We start from the raw sequence: 24,800 nt of genomic DNA on the forward strand, positions 1-24,800 counted from the left end.
CAGTTTGCCTGCCTCGGCCTCCCAAAGTGTTGGGGTTACAGGCGTGAGGCATCACACCTGACTATGTTTTTTCTTAATTAAAATTTTAATCTGTTTTCACTATTTTATCTTTTTAAAACCTAAGTCTTAAAGGCTGTATTCAGTGCCTCCATCACCTCTCTTTTATAATTTCTCTTTTTCTACTGGATTCTCCTTCTTGGAGTTTAATTATGTTTATGTCTTCTCATCCTAAACATTCCCTTTCTCTTAACTCTGTCATCTTCTTTAGCTTTTGTTTCATTTCTCTACCGTTTAGCATCCACCCTCTCAAAAAAAAGTAGTGTAATTTGCTTTAGTTTCTCTTTAATCTTTTGTCTTTCACTTCATTGAAGTCATAACCGCCTAAAAATTTTACAGCTAGCTACTTATTCTCCTTCTTAACACTTTTCCCCCTTCGCTTTGTGTAATTTTTCTTGCCTGGTTCTCACACATCTTTATTACTGTTCGTCTTTTTATGCGAGTTTTTCTGGCTCTTAAATGTAGATGTTTTCTAAGGTTTTATATTCATTTTTCTTCTCATTATCGTCCTCCTTTTTGAGAATTTTCATTAGCTCCCAAATACCTCTCTGCAGCAACATGTTTCTCTTAAACTTTAACCTGAATGTTAAAGTACCCACTGGATATTGGTTTATAAATGTCTCACTGATACTTAAAATATGAAAACAAATCTGACTTGACAAAGTAGTTTATCTGTCTGAATTTCTTAACTTGATTAATAATACATCAGGGTTGGGTGCAGTGGCTCACACCTTTAATCCCAGTACTTTGGGAGGTTTAGGCAGGTGGATCATCTGAGGTCAGGAGTTCAAGACCAGCCTGGCCAACATGGTAAAACCCTGTCTCTACTAAAAATACAAAAACTTAGCTGGGTGTGGTGGCAGGTGCCTGTAATCCCAGCTACTCGGGAGGCTGAGGCAGGAGATTGCTTGAACCCAGGAGGCAGAGGTTGCAGTGAGCCGAGATCGCACCACTGTACTCTAGCCTGGGAAACAGGAGCGAAACTCCATCTCAAAATAATAATAATAATATCAGCATCTTCTCTTTGAGCTAGAAACTATATGGGTGTCTGTCTTCTTCTCCTTTAAAATTCATATACCTTCAACCCTGACCCATACCCTGTCTGTCTTCAAAAAACATCAGTTCTGTTTCATAATTTAATAATTCATCAATTATTTATGCAGCAGTGCTATGTGATAAGACGCTAGTCTAGGCATTAGGGATATAATGTTGAATACAAGGTTGCCTGCTCTGATTGAGCTTACATTCTGGTAGAGAAGCACCTATAAACAAATAAATGAACCAGATTATTCCAGACAAAACTGCTATGAAGTAATAGAAACTGAGTTGTGAACTGTTTATATCAAGTCATCAAGGAATGTCTTTCTGTGGGTGTCATGTTTCAGGTGAATAAGGAGCATGAGGAAGAGATAGTGTCTCAGAACTGTCCCTTCCTTTCCACTGTAAAAATTCATCTGTGCCTGAGTATAATTAATAGGTATTATTGAATTCGTTTATTTGACCCGGAGCTTCACATTTAAGAGCTTTTGATTGAAATCGAATCATGTTAAATGGTGGTAGTTACTGGCTTTAGAGGAGATTCCAGTCGTAAACATATAACTCCCATTTTAAAAACACCTTCAGTGATCCACTTCATTTTCTAGGCTCCTTATTATGGCATTCAGGCCATAATCTGCTGCCAGTCTTTACAACCCTCTTTCTTATTGTTCCCTGGCTCGTACTTTATACAATAGCATAGCTGCTTATACATCTCTTTATCTTAGGGGTACTTATCATCTTGTCTTTGCTCATGCTGTCTTTTCTGCCTATAATTACCCTTTCCCCACATTATGAGTTCTATCTCATGTTAAGTCTCAGTTCAAGAGCTCTTCCAGGAAGCCTTCCTTGTCTCACTACCTTCCCCAAAATTAGGTTAAAGACCCTGCTCCTTTGTTCTTGGTTTATCCAGAGTGCACCTTTATTAATTATTGTACCTACCACATTTTATTATAATGAACTGTTTGCATTTGCCTTTCATCCACAGGCTGAAAACAGGGTACCTGGTCTCAGTTATCTGATTAACACAAAGTGTCTGGCACATAAGGATCCAGCACATGATTGCTAAACTGAGCTATAATTCTAAGTAGGTGTAGCACTTATCTGTAGTATCTCTTGTGCACCAGAAGTAGCCATTGTCTAGTTGCTGGACTGGAAAATGATGGTTACAACCTGGAAAGTGTTTGATGAAATCTCTCTTGATAACTTCACAGACCAGATGAAGAAGTGATGCGGCTTAGTCACTGGGTGAATGCCTGTGATACAGAAAGAATGCTTTGGAATAATTGTATATCGGTCAGAGAGTTTTAGTAGCAGACAAGACTGTCTCCAAGTGAGTAGTTCACTTGGGATAAAGAGACAGAAAATGTGTTGGCCAAATCTTCAGGTGACAAAAATCTGGAAAGCTTAGGAAACATTTTTTATGACCATCAATATCTAAAAAATATTTTGACAAGTGAAGTAATCCAACAAAATGAAATCTCCCTGCTGGGAGTAAGTAATGTTTCAAAAGGTTGGCAGAATAAAAAACACTCAGCTGCGTAAGTGCACAGTGTGGGAACTTGGCAGTAGGAAATGTATAGACAGTTGGTCACATACTTAGTGTGAGGGTCAGCATATGGTGCTCCCAAGAAAGCTCCCCCCTGTACCCCAAGAAAGCTTTCATTAACAGACACAGCAATTTCATGTATGGTGGTGACAGCCTCAGTCATTTCTCACATAGGCTGTTAAGTCCTGGGCCTGGTGAATTTGAGGGAGCATGTTTAAACAGAGACCATGAAGTCTAAAATACTGTGAAAGGGATAGGTGCAGAACTGGGGATGCTAGCCAGTGGGAGAGGAGACACAAGCAGACATAACTGCTTTTCAACATCTGAAATATGATCTCACAGACAAGCAATCAAGATTTTATTTTGTGACTGCAAGGAATAGTAGTTAGACCAGTTGTTGGATACGTAAAGAGACATTTGATTTAGCATGAGGAGCTTTCTAGCAGCAGTTATCCAAGATGGAGTGAGTTACGTGGTGAGGAAGTGAGTTTCCTATCATTTTAGATACACAAGCAAAAGTTGGCCACCACTTGATGGGGGTGCTCTCAGAGGGCTTTTAAACATCACTTGGGTAGATGGTTAGAATGAACTCTGTTGGATCTGCTAACCTGGGCAGCCCAGGATCTTTCTCCTTATTTTTTCCTTGTTTGTACACATTTCACATTTTATTTTCATAATGGAAGTCAGTGAAAAAAAGATCCCCTTTGCTAATAAATTTGTGATACTACATGCGTTAGATTTTGTCTGTATGCTTTCTGATATAAATTGCTTTTAACTGTAAACTCTTTCTTTCAATAGATGGACGACCTCAGTGGGAGGTAGAAGGGAAAATAATCAGGGAAAAATGTCAAGGGGTAAGAAATTTACCTTAATTTTTAAGAAATATTTAAGACACTGAATAGAAAATTGAATAATATTGCTTTATGGTATGGATGAGTCTTTTGTATATTGATTAATAAAAAAGTAAAATTAGCCTGGGCACAGGGGCTCATGCCCATAATCCCAACACTTTGGGAGCACTTTGAGAGACTGAGGCGGGAGGATCATTTGAGCCCAGGAGTTCAAGACAAGCCTGAGAAATATGGTAAAACTCTATCTCTACAAAAAAATTAGCCATGCTTAGTGATGTGTGCCTGTAGTCCCAGCTACTTGGAAAGCTGAGGTGGGAGGATCACCTAAGCCTGGGAGGTCAAGGTTGCAATGAGCCATGATCATACCACTACACTCCAGCCTGGGTGACAGAGTGAGACCTTGTATAAAAACATAAAATTTCTAAAGGTTTGGAAGTAAGATACTTACGTAGTATTAAAGTAAATTAAATTAAAGTTTAGAAAAGATAACCAGTTAGTGTCTTTTTTCTCCTTATTGTGTATAGGGAAGGAGAAACTAGAAAGAAGATCATCAGAAGGTTCTTATTAAAATTATCATTAATTTCTCTGAACTCAGGAATAAAAACAGATTCAATAAAGAACATATGTATAGGCCTTCACAGAGAAATAAAAAAGAGAAAGAACATATGTACCGGACAAAAGATAGTAGCAAGACAAGTCCTTAGAGAATTGTGTACTTAACACACTATTTTTTACTCCTCAGCTACTTAGTTAAGACTTCTAGGATTCTACATTGAAAGCTTTGGACTTGTTTGGAATAGAGACAGAGTATTTTCTGGGATTGGAAATACCACTTTCCACAATGCTTTCCAAAGATCTGGAGCAATTAGGTTGAGAATTGTATTTGGTTTGGGGCTAACATTTTCACCTTGGTTTTGTAAAATTATTTTTGAGATAGACACAAACTTTGTTTAATACCGGTTTAAAACATTTTTGGTTGTTTTGTTTAATTAATTTTTTTTTTAAACAGTCTCGTTCTATCGCCAGGTGCCAGACTGGAGTGCAGTGGCACAATCTTGGCTCACTGCAACCTCTGCCTCCCGGGTTCAAGCAGTTCTCCTGCCTCAGCCTCCCAAATAACAGGGACTACAGGCGTGAACCACCATGCCCAGCTAAATTTTGTATTTTTAGTAGAGTCAGAGTTTCACCATGTTGGTCAGGATGGTCTCGATCTCTTGACCTTGTGATCCGCCCACCTCAGCCTCCTAAAGTGCTGGGATTATAGGTGTGAGCCACCACGCCCAGCCTAATTTTTTTTTTTTTTTTTAATATAGAGACAGGGTTTCACCATGTTGGCCAGGATGGCCTCGATCTCCTGACCTCGTGATCCACCCACCTCAGCCTCCCAAAGTGCTGGGATTACAGGTGTGAGCTACGGCACCTGGCTCTAGTTTAGAACATTTTGAATGTAAAATATAAGATAAGAGCTCTAAACTATAATGCAGCTTGGGCATTATTAAACCTAATTAAAAACCAGAATGAATTTACTCTTAAGATAAATGGTAACATGTAATATTTGGTAGAGCAAAATATCTCTCTATATAGTATGTAAGATTTTTTACTTCTGCTACAGCCAGAAACCCAATTGGGTGAGTAAAAAGTAATTTCTCTTTTATTAATTAAAGGACTTATGTCTTTCAAGACTGAAGCGTTCCTATAGTAAATCTCCAGATGACTTATGCGACTAGCTGATGTGCATAATTATCTATTATGGGAGAGCTTTGTAGTTAAGACTCATGAGTTGTGATGTGTTTAGCAGGTGCATTTCATTTTTAGTTCTGAGTGTAACATAATCTTGCTTTCCATCCTTAGGCTCACATTGTCCTTGAAGTTCCTCCATATCATAACCCAGCAGTTACAGCTGCAGTGCAGGTGCACTTTTATCTTTGCAATGGCAAGAGGAAAAAAAGCCAGTCTCAACGTTTTACTTACACACCAGGTATGAGGAGTCGTAATGATTTACTGTAGAGCTTCTTTTCATGATGAAAAAGCTATTCAATGAATCCTATGTTAGAATGTTTAAGGTAGAGTGCATATAAACAGTGAAAACACCAATAGATGCCCAATCTAAAGTTTATGTTGACTTTACATATTAGATATGCTCTCAGTTGTTATTTTGTAATGATTTATTATGGGAAAATTAGAAGATGGGCAGTAGGTTTAAAGTCTTTTTTTTTTCAGAAGAATTTTTATCAAAAGTTCCCAGCATTACAGAGGGGCAAGTGTTTGTGAGTATGTGTGTGCTCCTGAGTCATGAACTCTCTTTGTACTCTTAGCACCATAAAAAGGCAGTGTGCCCAGTTCATAGTATTTTCATCTTACCCATTCCCAATCACATGAAGAAAACCCTTGTTAGATTTTCTTTTTTAAATTTTTAATATTTTTCTATTTTATTCTTGATCATTCAACTTGATTTTGTTAGATTTTCATTTGGCACATAGCAACTGCACCATACTGTGGGCTATAGGGGGTATAAACTTGATGCCAGAGTTCCTGATTTTGTAGATACATCCTAACACAGGAGGCTTCCATGCCTCTTTTTGCAGCCATTCCAGTGCTATAACTTTCCAGTTCTTGATTGTGACACATAAATATTATGTGGTGTTTCATGCTGATGTGACATGCCTAGATAACAAATATGTATAGAGGCCTTCTCTGTTCAGGCACTGTGCTAATCACCAGGGTATGTAATAATAAAAAATTATAGTGTACCTACCAGGTGCGATGGCTTATGCCTGTAATCCCAGCACTTTGGGAGGCCGAGATGGGCGGATCACGAGGTCAAGAGATCAAGACCATCCTGGCCAACATGGTGAAACCCCGTCTCTACTAAAAATACAAAAATTAGCTGGGCGTGGTGGCGCACGCTACTCGGGAGGCTGAGGCAGGAGAATTGCTTGAACCCAGGAGGCGGAGGTTGCGGTGAGCCAAGGTTGCACCACTGTACTCCAGCCTGGCGCCTGGTGACGGAGTAAGACTCTATCTCAAAAAAAATTGTAGTGTACCTTGCTCTTTGAAATTTACTCTTGCAAAAGCTTTGAAATGATTTATAGAAAATGAAAAGAATAGCCTGGGCATGGTGGCTCATGTCCGTAATCCCAACACTTTGGGAGGCTGAGGCAGGTGGATCACGAGATCAGGAGTTTGAGACCAGCCTGACCAACATGGTGAAACCCTATCTCTAAAAATACAAAAATTAGCCAAATATGGTGCCGTATGCCTGTAATTCCAGGTACTCAGGAGGCTGAGGCAGGAGGATTGCTTGAACCCAGGAAGCAGAGGTTGCAGTGAGTCAAGAATGTACCATTATACTCCTACCTGGTTGACAGAGTGAGACTCCATCTCAAAAAGAAACGAACAAACTATTTTTTGTATTTTTAGTAGAGATGGGGTATTGCTGTGTTGGCCACGCTGGTCTTGAACTGACCTCAAGTGGTCTGCACACCTTAGCCTCACAGTGTGCTGGGATTACAGTCATGAGCCACCACTTCAGCCTTGTACCCTTTAAAGCCTGGCTTTATTTTTACTTACAGTCTCCAAAGGCCACTTATGTTATAATAGCTTAAAATCATGCCTGGCCCCAATTATTTTTAGAAATTAGCCTGGTGTGGTGGCGCGAGCCTGTATCCCAGCTACTTGGGAGGTTGGGGTGGTAAGATTGCTTGAGCCTGGGAAGTTGAGGCTGCAGTGAGCCAGGATCATGCCACTGCACTCCAGCCAGGGCACCAGAATATGACCCTGTCAAAAAAAAAAAAAAAGACACTCTCTCTCATGGGGTGTGTGTGTGTGTGTGTGTGTGTGTGTGTGTGTGTGTGTATGCACACTGGGCACAATGGCTCACACCTGTAATCCCAGCATTTTGGCAGGTCAAGGTGGGCAGATTACTTGAGGTTGGGAGTTTGAGATCAGCTTTGCCAATATGGTGAAAACCCATCTCTACAAAAATACAAAAATTAGCTGGGCATGATGGCACCCATCTGTAATCCCAGCTGCTCAGGAGGCTGAGGCAGGAGAATCACCTGAACCCACGAAGCAGAGGTTGCAGTGAGCCAGGATCACACCATTGCACTCCAGCCTGTGTGACAGAATGAGACAATGTCTCAAAAAAAAAAAAAAAGGACAGGTGCAGTCGCTCACGCCTGTAATCCCAGCACTTAGTGAGGCTGAGGTGGGCAGATCACTTGAGGTCAGATGTTCAAGACTAGCCTGGCTGGCCAGGCACAGTGGCTCACACCTGTAATCACAGCACTTTGGGAGGCTGAAGTGGGTGGATCATTTGAGGTTAGGAGTTCAAGACCAGTCTGGCCCACATGGTGAAACTCTGCCTCTACTGAAATTACAAAAATGAGCCAGACATGGTGGCACACACCTGTAGTCTCAGCTGTTCAGGAGGCTGAGGTAGGAGAATCGCTTGAACCCAGGAGGTAAAGGTTGCAGTGAGCCAAGATCGTGCCACTGCACATCAGCCTGGGCAACAGAGTGAGACTCAATCTGAAAAAAACAAAAAAGACCAGCTTGGCCAACATGATGAAACCCTGTCTCTACAAAAATACAAAATTTAGCTGAGTATGGTGGTGGGCACCAGTAGTACCAGCTACTAGGGAGGCTGAGGCAGGAGTATCACTGGAACCTCGGAGGCAGAGGTTGCAGTGAGCTGAGATGGTGCCACTGCTCTCCAGCCTGGGTGACAGAGCAAGACTGTGTCTCAAAGAAGGAAAAAAGACACTAAATAAATAAATTACTTACAAGTTTGTATTAGAAACTGAGGTAAAGGCTGAAGCAAAGGGACACAGTGCTGTGGATACAAATAGCAGACCACTGCATAGGCTAACAGGTTTAGAAAAGGCTTTCATGAAGAAGTGATACTTGAGTTGATAACTGGAAAGTAATAGTTATTTATTAGCATTTACTGTATTCTTAGTGATGTTCTTAGCCTTTCCTATATTAACTCATAATCCTCAAAATTGACCTATGATGTAGGTTTGTTATTCTATTTTCAAATAAGAAAAATGAGCAGTTAAGTAACATTTTAAGGTCTCATAGTGTCCAGCATAAATCTTAGAGCCAAACTTTATGCACAAGCAATCTGGCTCTAGAATCTGGGCTTTTGTTATGATAGAGTACACAGAGGTTTATTTATTTACTTAGCAAACATTTAGAGCATTTAGTATGTGCCAGGTGCTCTTCTAAGCATTTTACACATAACAACTCATTTATCTTCCCATAACCCTATAAGGTAAACACTGTTGTTCTCATTTTACAAATGAATCAACTGAAGTCACTCACATGGGTAGTAAGTGTTAGAAAAGGAATTTGAACCTAGGCCTCTGGCTGGGGAGTCTATACTATTAATTACTGTGTTAGATAAAGTGAGGAAGAACATTGCAAATCAAAGACAGCATGTGCAAAGGCCTTGTTGGTGGGATCATAGAGTATTCAAACAGCTGTAAGAAGTGAGCTTTAGGCCGGGTGTGGTGGTTCACGCCTGTAATCTCAGCACTATGGGAGACCAAGGTGGGCTGATCACCTGAGGTCAGGAGTTCGAGACCAGCCTGACCAACATGGAGAAACTCCATCTCTACTAAAAATACAAAATTAGCCAGACGTGGTGGTGCATTCTTGTAATTACAGCCACTCAGGAGGCTAAGGCAGGAGAATCGCTTGAACCCAAAAGGTAGAGGTTGCGACGAGCTGAAATCATGCCATTGCACCCTAGCCTGGGCAACAAGAGTGAAACTCTGGCTCAAAAAAAAAAAAAAAGGGGGAGCTTTAACAGAGTGGTAACATGATCAGACTTGTATTTCACAAATCATTTTCCCCATGTTTCTCTTTATGAAGTATCAAGAACTAATTTAATCTTTTCTCAAATTAGTGACTGTAGGGAGCAAGATTTACATGAGATAACCCTAAGAAGGTGATTGAAACACCAAGAATGTTTTGAATATACAGGTAACATCAGTGATGATAAAGAATAATCAGGCTTTTGGGAAAGATGAGAGGGGATAGGATTTAAAATGGGCCTTAGATGGGAGAAGGAACGGAAGGGAAGATGAAGAAGATGGATTAAGATGGATGTAGATGAAAAAAGTTTGTAGATTTAGCAATTGAGACTTTAAGGAGCTTCCATATGATAGCTTTAGTTTTTAACCTGCAAAAAATGACATGCCCTTTGTGAGCAGTGGGAAATTTGGGTGATTTCACAGTTGGACAATTATGGAGAATGTTTGAAATCAGTTTTGTTAAAGAAAGGGAAAGTTCTCTACAAAAACGTAGTAGGATTCTAGACCTGATTGAAGGGCACCATTGATGTTGATCATCAATTTACAGATACTATTATATTATAATTAATCCTATAATTAGGGGTTTAATTTTTTTTCTTTTTTTTTAATTGCATTTTAGGTTTTGGGGTACATGTGAAGAACATGCAAGATTGTTACATAGGTACACATATGGCAGTGTGATTTGCTGCCTTCCTCCCGATCACCTATATCTGGCATTTCTCCCCATTTTCTCTTTTTTTTTTATTATTGCATTTTAGGTTTTGGGGTACGTGTGAAGAACATGCAAGATTGTTGCATAGGTACACATGTGGCAGTGTGATTTGCTGCCTTCCTCCCTTTCACCTATATCTGGCATTTCCCCCCATGCTATCTCTCCCCAACTCCCCACCCCCCACTCTCCCTCCCCTATTTCCCCCCGATAGACCCTGGTGTGTGATGCTCCCCTCCCTGTGTCCATGTGTTCTCATTGTTCAACACTCACCTATGAGTGAGAACATGTGGTGTTTGATTTTCTGTTCTTGTGTCAGTTTGCTGAGAATGATGGTTTCCAGGTTCATTCATGTCCCTGCAAAGGACAGGAACTCATCGTTTTTGATGGCTGCATAATATTCCATGGTGTATATGTGCCACATTTTCCCTGTCCAGTCTGTCATCGATGGGCATTTGAGTTGGTTCCAGGTCTTTGCTAGTGTAAACTGTGCTGCCATGAACATTTGTGTGCATGTGTCCTTACAGTAGAACGATTTATACTCCTTGAATATATACCCAGTAATGGGATTGCTGGGTCAAATGGAATTTCTATTTCTAGGTCCTTGAGGAATCGCCACACTGTTTTCCACAATAGTTGAACTAATTTACACTCCCACCAAGAGTGTAAAAGTGTTCCTATTCTCCACATCTTCTCCAGCATCTGTTGTCTCCAGATTTTTTAATGATCACCATTCTAATTGGCGTGAGATGGTATCTCAGCGTAGTTTTGATTTTCATTTCTCTAATGACCAGTGATGGTGAGCATTTTTTCATATGTTTGTTGGCCTCCTGTATGTCTTCTTTTGTAGAGTGTCTGTTCATATCCTTTGCCCACTTTTGAATGGGCTTGTTTTTTTTTTCTTGTAAATCTGTTTTAGTTCTTTGTAGATTCTGGATATCAGCCCTTTGTCAGATGGGTAGATTGCAAAAATTTTTTCCCATTCTGTTGGTTGCTGATTCACTCTAACGACTGTTTCTTTTGCCGTTCAGAAGCTGTGGAGTTTGATTAGGTCCCATTTGTCTATTTTAGCTTTTGTTGCCAATGCTTTTGATGTTTTGATCATGAAGTCCTTGCCTATGCCTATGTCCTGAATGGTTTTGCCTAGATTTTCTTCTAAGGTTTTTATTGTGTTAGGTTTTATGTTTAAGTCTTTAATCCATCTGGAGTTAATTTTAGGGTAAGGTGTCAGGAAGGGGTCCAGTTTCTGCTTTCTGCACATGGCTAGCCAGTTTTCCAACACCATTTATTAAACAGGGAATCCTTTCCCCATTGCTTGTTTTTGTCAGGTTTGTCAAAGATCAGATGGTTGTAGATGTGTTGTGTTGCCTCCGAGGCCTCTGTTCTGTTCCATTGGTTCTATATCTCTGTTTTGGTACCAGTACCATGCTGTTTTGATTACTGTAGCCTTGTAGTATAGTTTGAAGTCCAGTAGTGTGATGCCTCCCACTTTGTTCTTTTTGCTTTGAATTGACTTGGCTATGCTGGCTCTCTTTTGGTTCCATATGAAGTTTAAGGTGGTTTTTTTCCAGTTCTGTGAAGAAGATCATTGGTAGCTTAATGGGGATAGTGTTGAATCTGTAAATTACTTTGGGTAGTATGGTCATTTTCACGATATTGATTCTTCCTAACCATGAACATGGAATGTTTCTCCATCTGTTTGTGTCTTCTCATTTCATTGAGCAGTGGTTTGTAGTTCTCCTTGAAAAGGTCCTTTACGGGGTCCAAAGTGGCTCCCGCCAGAGGTCATGGTGCTCGTGAAGGCGAGGTCATCAGTTCAAGGCTAATCTGAGCAACCTCATGAGCTCAAACTGATTGGCAAAAAAATAAATAAATAAATAAAAGGTCCTTTACGTTCTTTGTTAGTTGTATTCCTAGGTATTTTATTCTCTTTGTAGCAATTGTGAATGGCAGTTCGTTCTTGATTTGGCTCTCTTTAAGTCAGTTATTGGTGTATAGGAATGCTTGTGATTTTTGCACATTGATTTTGTATCCTGAGACTTTGTAGAAGTTGCTTATCAGTTTCAGGAGATTTTGGGTTGAGACAATGGGGTCTTCTAGATATACAATCATGTTGTCTACAAATAGAGACAATTTGACTTCCTCCTTTCCTAGTTGAATACCCTTTATTTCTTTTTCTTGCCTGATTGCTCTAGCTAGAACTTCCAATACTATATTGAATAGGAGTGGTGAGAGAGGGCATCCTTGTCTAGTGCCAGATTTCAAAGGGAATGCTTCCAGTTTTTGCCCATTCTTTATGATATTGGCTGTTGGTTTGTTGTAAATAGGTTTTATTATTTTGAGATACGTTCCATCAGTACCTAGTTTATTGAGGGTTTTTAGCATAAAGGGCTGTTGAATTTTGTCAACATCTTCTTTGCCTCAATTGAGATAATCATGTGGTTTTTGTCTTTGGTTCTGTTCATGTGGTGAATTAACGTTTATAGACTTGTATATGTTGAACCAACCTTGCATCCCTGGGATGAAGCTTACTTGATCATGGTGGATAAGCTTTTTGATGTGCTGTTGCAGTCGGTTTGCCAGTATTTTATTGAAGATTTTTGCATCTATGTTCATCAGGGATATTGGCCTGAAGTTTTCTTTTCTTGCTGAGTTTCTGCTGGGTTTTGGTATCAGGATGATGTTTGTCTCCTAAAATGATGTGGGAAGGATTCCCTCTTTTTGGATTATTTGGAATAGTTTCGGAAGGAATGGTACCAGCTCCTCTTTGTATGTCTGGTACAATTCGGCTGTGAACGCATCTGGACCTGGGCTTTTTTTGGGTGGTAGGCTCTTAGTTGCTGCCTCAATTTCAGACCTTGTTATTGGTCTATTCAGGGTTTTGACTTCTTCCTGGTTTAGGCTTGGGAGGATACAAGAGTACAGGAATTTATCCATTTCTTCCAGGTTTACTAGTTTATGTGCATAGAGCTGTTTGTAATAATCTCTGATGATGGTTTGTATTTCTGTGGAATCTGTGGTGATATTCCCTTTTAATTTTTTAGATGGATTTATACTGTGTCACGCAGGCTTAAGTGCAGCGGTGTGATCTTGGCTCACTGCAACCTCCACCTCCCAGGTTCAAGTGCTTCTCCTGCCTTATCCTCCTGAGAGCTGGGATTACAGGCACCCCCCATTGCACCTGGCTAATTTTTTTTTTTTTTTGAGACGGAGTTTCACTCTTGTTACCCAGGCTGGAGTGCAATGGCACGATCTCGGCTCACCGCAACTTCTGCCCCTCCTGGGTTCAGGCAATTCTCCTGCCTCAGCCTCCTGAGTAGCTTGGATTACAGGCACGCACCACCATGCCCAGATAATTTTTTGTATTTTTAGTAGAGATGGGGTTTCACCATGTTGACCAGGATGGTCTCAATCTCTTGACCTCGTGATCCACCTGCCTCGGCCTCCCAAAGTGCTGCGATTATAGGCGTGAGCCACGGCGCCCGGCTGCACCTGGCTAATTTTTATATTTTCAGTAGAGATGGGGTTTCACCATGTTGGCCAGGCTGGTCTCCAACTCCTGACCTCAGGTGATTCACTTACCTTGGCCTCCCAAAGTGTTGGGATTACAGTTGTGAGCCATCGTGCTTGGCCAAGGGATTTAATTTCTTTTTCCTTCCTTTTGTTTTTCTTTTCTTTTCTTTTTTTTTTTTGAGACGGAGTCTCGCTCTGTAGCCCAGGCTAGAGTGTAATGGCGTGACCTTGGCTCATTGCAACCTCCTCCTCCAGGGTCTTGGTTCAAGCAGTTCTCCTGCCTCAGCCTCCCGGGTAGCTGGGATTATAGGTACATGCCACCACGCCCAGCTAATTTTTGTATTTTTACGGGGTTTCACCATGTTGGCCAGGCTGGCCTTGAACTCCTGACCCTTGATGTACCCATGGGCCTCCCAAAGTGAGCCACCACGCCCGGCTCCTTTTGTTTTTCATACCACTTTGTAACAAGTTGACCCACTGTTTACCTTTCTTAAGCAGCACTCAAATTCTTCAGGGCTGGTGGTAGAGTATGGATCTCTTCCAGAGTGGGGTATAGCACACATCTTGTCCCAAGAGGTTAGCAAATACTGTTTGAGATGAGGGACTGTAGACTAACTTGAATGAGAAAGGAGAGAGCTTCCCAGACTGCCATAAGAAAAGCAAAATCAGTCAAGCAGATTAGGGATTTTGATTACTACCTTATAATGGTAGTAATTGAAAGGCAAACCAGGAGAGTTTGTTGCCTTTTCAGCCCATGAATTGGGAGGACAATAAAAAGGCAGAATCCTAGAAGATACTACATTTGGGAAGGAAACCTTTAGAGCTCTGGAATGGAAAGAGAACATTGGATTGCGCTATAACTCATCACTGGTCTTAGGGTTGATAGATTACAAATCATGTGGCATACACTAATATAAGGAAGAATAGGCATACAGTAATGTTTGGCTAGTACTTGTTCTGGTTGGTTACTATCTTTCTATGTAGCATTTAGCTTTTTTCATTTTTTTCTAAAATAAAATTTTGAATAAAATGTTTACAAAAGCCAGTACATTACTGTAAGTTTTTTTAAAAAGACAGATGGAAGGACTGTATTAAAACATTCAAATTCTCTTCTGTTCTGAGGCAATCTTTCTGTTCTTCCAGATTCCTTTGATCCACATATAAACAGCTTTCTTTTTTGAGCTGGAGCTTCATTCTTGTTGCACAGGCTGGAGTGCAATGGCATCGTCTCAGCTCACTGCAACCTCTGCCTCATGGGTTCAAGCAATTCTCCTGCCTCAGCCTCCCAAGTAGCTGGAATGACAGGCAATGCCACCACGCCTGGCTAATTTTTTTTAATATTTAGTAGAGATAGGGTTTCTCCATGTTAGTCAGGTTAGTCTTGAACTCCCAATCTCAGGTGATCCTCCCAAAGTGCAGGGATTACAGGCATGAGCCACAGCGCCTGGCCACAAAATTTTTAAAAAATGGAAATGGATGGGACTAAGCCATACATCATTTTGTAACTGAACATTTTAATTTTTCTTCAACAGAATTTTACAGAATTGTAATAACTTCTTAGCATTCTTTTGTATTACTTGGTATCTGTTATGTTAGTATTATTTTGTTTAGCTTCTTAATTTGTATGAATTCTTTATATTAGAGGTTTTAACCTTTTGTTTGTTTATGGCAAATAATTCCTTTTAAAATTTTACTTATACAATTTTTAGATAATCATATTGTTACGGGATCCTTGAGGTGACTCTTTGCCGGCTGGAAACTCCTGTGGCTAGTGGCACCTTTGCCCACAGCCCACTGGGCCCACTCGGCCTGGCAAGCTGCACTTGCCTTGCGCTCCCAGCCTGAATCCTATGCCTGCCAGGGGTGAGCTGAGCGGGAAGGGGTGTGTGAGTGAGCAAGCATGGCGGTCTGGCCACTCTATAGCCAGGCACACTGGCTATAGCAAGGTGTGGCAGTTTCTAGGTGCCAGCATGGGTGCTGGCTCCCTGTGAGGCTGTGGCTAGACCAGGGATGCCACAAGCAGCTTCCACGGCTGGCACTGGGGAACATGGTGACTCCCAGAAACTTGGAGATGCCAGGAATCTCAGAGCACCAAAGACGGTGTGACAGCCCTGGCTTAGGAGCTCCTAGGTTAGGCTCCCAAAAGCCACAACTCTTCTCTCCTTGTCCCCAGCAACATGGTGAGCAAGGAGCCTGTTTCATCCCTGTTTGTATTACAGCTCTTTCAGCCCCACTGAGTTCTTGTCCTGTGCCCAGGAAGAATAAGGCACATGGACAAGTGGAGGGTGAACAGGATTGAAGAGGGGCTTTTTTGAGTGATAGAACAGCTCAGAGAAGACCCACAGTGGGCAGCTCCTCTCTGCAACCAGGGTGTCCCAAGTGTTCAGTGCTAAGCAGAGAGGACACTAGGATGGGTAGCTCCTCTCTGCAGGCATGTTGTCCTGTCATCTTCTCATCTCTCATCAGAGAGGAGACCTGGGGGTGGGTAGCTCCTCTCCACAGTTGGTCGTCCCATTGTCTCTTTTTTTGAGTATGGCTGAGTCCAGGTTTTATATGGTCTTCAGAAGAGAGGAAGTGTATGCTGACTGGTCCATGAGTGGCCATTGGTGGGCCCAGAAAAGGCACCATAAGTTCCCACTCTGGTCCACGGGAATGGCAGCCCAGCCTCCAGACTTCAGGCCTTCTCCAGCTTGACGGTGTGGCTTCACCAGTGACCCACCGCTTTCCGCCTAGGAACCTACCTGCCTCCTGTCACTGTTTGTGGCGCCCAGGTTGTTCATGTCAGCAGGCACCTGCAAACCTGTGCAGCTGCTCTCAGCCCTGCCTCAACCTCCCTCCCGTGCTTATTGGTGCCCAGAGTCTGGAGGGGGCCAAAGTGGCAGGGGGCTGGCATGTCAGCACTGCCACAAGCATGCACACACCCGGCTGGGTTGTGACATCATCTGGGTTTGGCCTCAACTTCTCTCCAAGTTTGAAATGGGCACCAGAAGCGGGGAGAGGCCAGGCACCAGGAACAGGCACCTCTAAGTCTGTGGGTCGAGGGGGGCTTCCTGGGTCCCTGAGAGTGCAGAGATGCCCAGGTCAGCAGCCATGATTTGGGTGTCCAGGAGGGTGGGGCTTCTGCCTTCCCCAAGATACAGGGATGCCCTCATCAGCAGCTGCAGCTGGGTGGCCACAACTGCATCCAGGAAGTGCAGGCCCCCCCCCCCCCCCCCCGCCAACTCAGAAGGTGGCGGGGCTTCCACCTGTTTCCAGCTCCCACCAGCTTGGTGGAGCACGCAGCCCTGGCCACACCTTACCCACTGCAGCCAGTGTCATTGCAGCAGCCACTCCAAATGGGCAACCACCGCCATCAATATTTTGCTTGTTTTTTATTTAAGTATTTCTGAATTTATTACCTTTTTGGCAATCCCCTTGCAATAGGGATTCAACCAATATCAATATACATTGGAGGGAATGATCATTAATTGTGAATGGCTGATTCTTTTAGAGTGGGTTTATATATTTATTTATTTATTTGCTTGCTTATTTATTTATTATGGAATTTTGCTCTTGTTGCCCAGGCTGGATTACAATGGCGCTGTCTTGGTTCACTCCAACCTCCGCCTCCTGCATTCAAGCAAGTCTCCTGCCTTAGCCTCCCAAGTAGCTGGAATTATAGGCATGCACTGCCACACCTGGCTAATTTTTTTTTACCCAGCAATCCAATTACTGGGTATATACCCAAAGAATTATAATTTTGTATTTTCAGTAGAGACAGGGCTTCACCATGTTGGTCAGGCCGTTCTTGAACTCCTGATCTCAGGTGATTAGCCCATCTTGGCCTCCCAAATTGCTGGGATTACAGGCGTGAGCCACCACACCCAGCCTTATTTTTTATTTTTTAAACAGAGACAGGTTCTCTCTGTGTTGGCCAGGCTGGTCTTGAATTCCTGGCCTCAAGTGATCCTTCTAACTTGGCCTCCCAAAGTTCTGTGATTATAGGCATGAGCCACTATACCCAGCTATGGTTTTTTAGTAGATATTATATTTAGTAGTATTTGTCTAGCATTTATTTTCTTTATAAAATGAAGACTGTTTCTCACACATGTATATGACTTAGAAATTTCCTGAACTGCAGATGTAGTAGAGCACAGAACCCTTTCCTAGAGGTGTTACCTGAACTTTTGCCATGCCCCGGACCTCAGAGATTCTGATGTGGGAATTGCCACTCCACCCGAGCATCCCTAAAGTGATTGAAGCCAACAGTTGTTTGCACTTTGAGGTTCCATCTGAGGCCAACAATTATTTGCACTTTGAGGTACCATCTGAGCTGTAGTTTTGTAATAATGGGGCTTTTAGGGACAGCATTAGAGTCAAACTCTCATGTATAACATTGTGCCTGTGGGAAAGTACATTCTGTCTTCAAACTAGTTGACTGGACAATTGACTTGGATTGTAATGGTTCTGCCTTGGGGATAGAGACTGCTTTAGTCAGGAGATCAGGTCTCAGCTTTACCACAGATAATACCCACTCAAAGTTTAAGACTAAATTGATGGTTTTTAGATTGTTTCATTCTCCATATAAAACCTTATACAAGGCCAGGCATGGTGGCTTACACCTGTAATCCCAGTACTTTGGGAGGGGAAGGCAGGCAGATCATGAAGTCAGGAGATTGAGACCATCCTGGCTAACATGGTGAAACCCCGTCTCTACTAAAAATTTAAAAAATTAGCTGGGCATGGTGGCATACACCTGTAGTCCCAGCTACTCCGGGGGGATGAGGCAGTAGAATTGCTTAAACCTGGGAGGCAGAGGATGTAGTGAGCCGAGATTACACCACTGCCCTCCAGCCAGGACAACAAAGTGAGTCTCCATCTCAAACAAACAAACAAAAAAAACGTTATACAAAAGCCAATATATAAAAAATAATGAAAGATGGTCAAGCTTTTCTGTTTGCACTTGTATTAGTCTGCTCTCACACTGCTATAAAGAACTATTCAAGACTGGGTAATTTATGAAGAAAAGAGGACTTACAGTTTTGCAGGCTGCACAGGAAACATGGCTGGGAGGCCTCAGGAAACTTACAATCATGCTTGAAGGGCAAAGGGGAAGCAAGTACCTTCTTCACATGGCAGTGGGAGAAAGAGTGCGAAGGGGGAAGGAAGCACTTTGAAACAACCATATCTCATGAGAACTCTATTACAAAAATAGCAAGGGGGAATTCCACCACCATGATTTAGCCACCTCCCACCAGGCCACTTTCCTAACACGTAGGGATTACAATTTGACATGGAATTTGGGTGGGGACACAGAACCAAACCATATCAGCACTGGAAGAGGAAATCCCGAGCTTTTGTCCTCTGGATCCTACTCTTCACACCTGCTATTCCTTGAAGGGGAGGGGAGTGTCACACTGTCCATGGTTTGAAAACCACTAGACCAGTTGATTTTTTTTTTCTGCATCCCTTCATGTGCCAACATTCTAAATTTGAGAATGTGCATATATAAGACAAAAGATAGAGTTCATGTGTTTCTTTTCTTTTCTCTTTTTTATCTTTTATCTTTTCTCTCCTCTCCTCTCTGCCCTCCCCTTCACTCCCCTCTACTCTGCTCCACTCCCCTCCTCTCCTCCTCAGCCCAGGCTGGAGTGCAGTGGTGTAGTCAGAGCTGTTACCTCAAACTCCTGGGCTCAAGAGATCCCTCTGCATCTGCCTCTGCGTCCCTAGTAGCTAGGATTACAGATGTGCATCACCACATCTGGCTGATTTTTTTTTTTTCTGTAGAGATGGGGGGTGTTTTGCTATGTAGCCCAGGCTTGTTTTGAACCCTTGGGCTCAAGTGATCTCCCTACCTTGGCCTCCCAAAACTCTGGGTTTACAGGTGTGAGCCACGTTGCCTGGCCAAGTTCATGTGTTTCTAAAACTCAGGTCATTCTAAATATTGTAAGATCTCTTTGTTTCTATCCAAACAAGAGTAAATTACCTTGGATGGACTAGCAGTGAGGGTGTCCATGATTTGGTCATGTTGGAATCTGAAACCCTTATGGGCAAAAGGGCAATATTTGATTTGGCAGAGTGGAAGTAACTCTCAGTTTAGCAGAGCAGAACTTTGAATTTAGCTATCCAGATGTGAGTCAGGTACATAGAAGTAAGTATTGGATCATACAAAAAAGAGAAATGTTATTCTGTAGTTTTCAGTCCCTCTGTCTCCTTTGTAGTGCATGGTAACCAACTAGTTACATAACCAAGGGTCCTTTTTCCTTCATCAGGTTTGATCAAGGGACAGTAGGCTTTCTTGGATAGTCTCCCTCCTTTTGTAGAAATGTGAATATAGGATTCACTGTGGCTTCTCTGAGAGCAGAGTTCAAGCTGAATTAGAAGAGAAAAAAAGAATCTAGTGGTCCAAGGAAACAGTTCTGGTTCTGAAATAAAGTAAGTACGTGAAGACATTAGAGAGGTCAGGAACTAATAGACACAGTGAACTATACTTGTAATACCTGAGCAAGAATCAGAAACTGGATAGAGGCCTGGGTCAGGAACATAAGAACATTGCTACAGAAGTAACAGGAAGATGGGTGATGACCTTTCTCTCTATCCTTGGGGTTGTTGTCTCTTTGTTTGGAAAGCATTCACCAGTTGCCAGGTTTAGAGGCTAAAACAGGTAAATCAGGAGCCCATTTTGTTCAGTAGAGCTTAGAGTAAAATGTAGAATTCAAATGCACCTTAAATAACTGTTTATGGCCAGGCGCAGTGGCTCACACCTGTAATCCCAGCACTTTGGGAGGCCGAGGCAAGGGGGATTGCCTGAGCTCAGGAATTCAGGACCAGCCTGGGCAACACAGTGAAATCCTGTCTCTACTAAAAAAAAAATACAAAAATTAAGGTGGGTGTGGTGGCGTGCACCTGTAGTCCCAGCTACTTAGGTCACTGAGGCAAGAGAATTGCTTGAATCTGGAAGGCAGAGGTCGCAGTGAGCCGAGATTGCACCACTGTACTCCAGCCCGGGCAGCAGAGCGAGACTCCATCTCTTAAAAAAAAAGAAAGTCCGGAACAGGTAAACTTAATAAATATTTATAGAGCTCTCCACTTCAAACACACAAAATATACATTCTTGTCAATACCACATCACACCTACCCATAAGTTTAAATGAAACATTGATTGGCCATTATTAATATCCAATTTTTTTCAAAATAAAGCAGTATTTCCATTTACTCTCCCTCTTTCTCTTCCTCTTTCTTCCTCTCCTTTACTTATTTTTTTTTTCCTTTTCTTCTCTCAAAAAAAAAAGAAATCAACTTGTAAACCTCTAGATCCAGGTCGGCAATGTCTCTCTCATTGCTTGATTTTCTTCCTTCCCTCCCTCCCTCCCTCCCTCCCTCCCTCCCTCCCTCCCTCCCTGTTTCCTCCCTTCCTTCCTTCATCCCTTCCTTCCTCCCTACCGTCCTTCTTCCCTCCCTTCCTGCCTTCCTCCCCCCACAAAAAAAAAAAAAAAAAGTATTTAATTACTTCTTTTACAGTAAGATACACTGTCAGGACTATCTTAATTTTTAGCCTGAATAAAAGACTAGAAATCAGGCACTGAACCCTTCAATTAACTATGTGACCTTCAGTAAGATACTTAACCTTTCAGAACGTTGATATCTTAAGATTGAGAACATGTTTATTTGAAGAGACTTGTAGTTTGTGAGTTTGGTAAATAGATGAGATTTAACTTTGCTTTAGGTCTCATTGATGTCTTCTTTTGACATAAAATGAAGTACTTATATTTTGTAAAGATTGTGAAGATTTTAATTACAGTAATTAATATTAAAACCTGAAAGAACAATGACGTGTGAGCTCAGAAAAATTTTTAAAATGAGTTATGGCACTTCAATAGGAGGCTAAGTAGATAATTTTTTAGGAAAGTATACTAGAACTCTTTGCCCAAGGGAACAATGAAATGAATTGTATTGACACCTAATAAATTAACTGATGGCTTTCTCTTTTGAAATGCACATTAAGTAAAACAAGCATAATCCTAGCACTTTGGGAGGCTGAGGTGGGTGGATCCACGAGGTCAAGAGATCGAGACCATCCTGGTCAATATGGTGAAACCCCGTCTCTACTAAAAATACAAAAAATTAGCAGGGCATGGTGGTGCTGCCTGTAATCCCAGCTACTCACGAGGCTGAGGCAGGAGAATTGTCTGAACCCAGGAGGTGGAGGTTGCAGTGAGCCGAGATGGCGCCATTGCACGCCAGCCTGGGCTGGGTAACAAGAGCAAAATTCCATCTCAAAAAAAAAAAAAAAGCAAGATGAATTGATTCCTACTTTGCAGTACTTTTTTTTAGGTAGATTCATCCTAAATTATGGATTTACTACTTTTTTTGTGATAAAGGATAATGGTTGATATTTGTAGCCTCTGCTAGCATGATGGAATTGTCAAGTGGAATCTTCCTTTGCAATACAATATACTTCAGTGATTAAAAGGCCTGGGTTCAGGATTTTTGTTTTATATTTTTGAGACAAAGTCTTGATCTGCCACCCATGCTGAAGTGCAGTGGCGCAATCTAGGCTCACTGCAACCTCCATCTCCTGGGTTCAAGCGATTCTCCTGCCTCAGCCTCTCAGGTAGCTGGGATTACAGATATCCACCACCACACCCAGCTGATTTTTGTATTTTTAATAGAGACGGGGTTTCACCATGTTGGTGAGTCTGATCTCAAACTCCTGACATCAAGTGATCCACCTACCTGGGCCTCCCAAAATGCTGGGATTATAGGCATGAGCCACTGTGCCTGGCCAAGGTTTTTTTGTTTTTGTTTTTGTTTTTTAAATGAAACAGACTCACGATATTGCCCAGGCTAGTCTCAAAATCCTGGGCTCAAGCAGTCCTCCCCTTTTCCCCGTCAGCCTTAAGCCTCCCTAGTGGCTGAGACTACAGGTGTGTGGCACCACACCCAGCTACTTTTTGTGTTTTTTGTAGAGATGGGGTTTTGCCATGTTGCTCAGGATTCAAACCCTGGACTCAAGCAGTCTTCCCACCTCAAGCTCCCAAAGTACTGAGATTACAGGTGTGAGCCACCATGCCCTGTTGGATCTTGCTATATTGCCCAGGCTTATATCAAACTCCTGGCCTCAAGCAATCTTCCCACCTCTACTTCAAGACCTTTTGATGCCATTTTACTGTTGTGAAATCTTAGTAATCTTTAATTTTCTATTCAGTATACTCATCTATAAAACAGTAAAAATTACCTCATAAAGATTGTCTTGGCAGGGCTCGGTGGCTCACGCCTGTAATCCTATCACTTTGGGAGGCTGAGGTGGGTGGATCATGAGTTCAGGAGATCAAAACCATTCTGGCCAACATGGTGAAACCCCGTCTCTACTAAAAAATACAAAAAAATTAGCCAGGTGTGGTGGCACATGCCTGTAGTCCCAGCCACTCGGGAGGATGAGGCAGGGGAATTGCTTGAACCCGAGTGGCAGAGGTTGCAGTGAGCCAAAATCGCACCACTGCACTCCAGCTGGGCAACAGAGCAAGACTCCATCTCAGAACAAACAAACAAAAAGATTGTCTTGAAGTACATTAGGGTCTTTCAGTTGCAAATGACAGAAATCCATATCAGACTAGCTTAAACAATAAAAGAGAAGGCTGGCCTCTGACGTGGTTTAGCTCAAACAGTGTTATCTTAGGCTTTCTCTTAAACTACTGCTTTTCTTTTGTTGGCTTTACTTTCAGATAGACTGTCACCAGATGGCATTTCTAGGTTTATTTACTTAATTTACTTTTTGGAGACAGAGTCTTGCTTTGTTGCCCAGGCTGGAGTACAATGGCATAATCACAGCTCACTGCAGCCTCTGCCTTCTGAGCTCAAGTGATCCTCCCACCTCAGCCTCCCAGGTAGCTGGGATTACAGGTGCATGCCACCACGCCCAGCTAATTTTTGTATTTTTGGTAGAGACGGGTTTTCACCATGTTGCCCAGGCTGGTCTCAAACTCCTGACCTCAAGTGATCTGTTTGCCTTGGCCTCCCAAAGTGCTGGGATTACAGGCATGAGCCACCACGCTTGGTCTCTAGGTTTAATTCTTTGTAATTAGCAATCTTAGAGAAAATTGCTGTCAGACAGGCGTGCACACGCATGTATGTGCACACACACGTTTCATATAGGTCAACCCCAGGGTTACATTCAAATCTCTAGTCTTGTAATAGGAATTCTTTGTGTATTCTGGATATTAAACCCTTTTCACGTATATTATTTGCAAATTTTTTTCATTCTGAGTTGTCATTTTATTCTCTTGATAGTGTAAGTTTCAGCTTTTAAATGTAGGTCTTTGATTCATTTTGAATTAATTTTTGTACATTATTTAAGGTAGATTTTCAACTTCATTCTTTTTTTTTTCTTTTTTCTGAGACAAAGTCTGGCTCTTTTTGCCCAGGCTGGAGTGCAGTGGCATGATCTCGGCTCACTGCATCCTCTACCTCCTGGGTTCAAGCGATTCTCCTGCTCAGCCTCCCAAGTAGCTGGGATTACAGGTGTGTGCCACCACGCCTGGCTAATTTTATATTTTTAGTAGAGACAATGTTTTTTCAAATCAACAGGAATTTGGAAAAATAAAAGAACAAAAGAGACAGGGTTTCATCTTGTTGGCCAGGCTGGTCTCAAGTTCCTGACTTCAACTGATCTGCCTGCCTAAACCTCCTAAAGTGCTGGGATTACAGGCGTGAGCTACTGTGCCCGGCCCCAAATTCATTCTTTTACATGTTGATATCTAGTTTTCTCAGAATCATTTGTTGAAAAGACTGTTATTTTCCTATTGAATGGTTTTTGCACTCTTGTTTTTGAAGATTAGTTGACCAGATATGTGAGGATTTATTTCTGGACTCTATACCATTGATCATGCCTATCCTTATGTTAGTATCATACTGTTTTTTGTTTTGTTTTGTTTTTTGAGACGGAGTCTTACTCTGTCACCCAGGCTGGAGTGCAGTGGTGTGATCTTGGCTCACTGCAACCTCCACCTCCTGGGTTCAAGCAATTCTCCTGCCTCAGCCTCCTGAGTAGCTGGGGTTACAGGTGCCACCACACCCAGCTAATTTTTTTGTGTTTTTAGTAGAGACAGGGTTTCACCATGTTGGCCAGGATGGTCTCGGACGTCTGATCTTGTGAACCACCTGCCTCGGCCTCCTAAAGTGCTGGGATTACAAGCCACCATGCTTGGCACACACTTTTAATTATTGTAGCTTTGTAGTAAGTTTTTAAATCAGGAAGTCCTGATTTTTTCCAGCTCTGTTCTTCCTTT

General features: G+C 42.1%; 1 protein-coding gene across 10 annotated transcripts in view; it reads left to right on the top strand.

Moving 5' to 3' along the window:
* The window catches only part of NFATC3 (nuclear factor of activated T cells 3), a 160,089-nt gene that overhangs the window by 101,013 nt on the left and 34,276 nt on the right, over positions 1 to 24,800 (top strand). For all 10 annotated transcript variants that reach the window (XM_035282294.3, XM_002761175.7, XM_017967043.4 and 7 more), the window contains 2 exons: positions 3,440 to 3,495; positions 5,344 to 5,470. In XM_035282294.3, coding sequence (XP_035138185.1) covers positions 3,440 to 3,495; positions 5,344 to 5,470 — 183 coding nt within the window. The remainder of the gene's footprint in view (positions 1 to 3,439; positions 3,496 to 5,343; positions 5,471 to 24,800) is intronic.

Source organism: Callithrix jacchus, chromosome 20 (genome assembly GCF_049354715.1).
Source record: "Callithrix jacchus isolate 240 chromosome 20, calJac240_pri, whole genome shotgun sequence".
In the NCBI taxonomy this organism is placed as follows: Eukaryota; Metazoa; Chordata; class Mammalia; order Primates; family Cebidae; genus Callithrix; species Callithrix jacchus.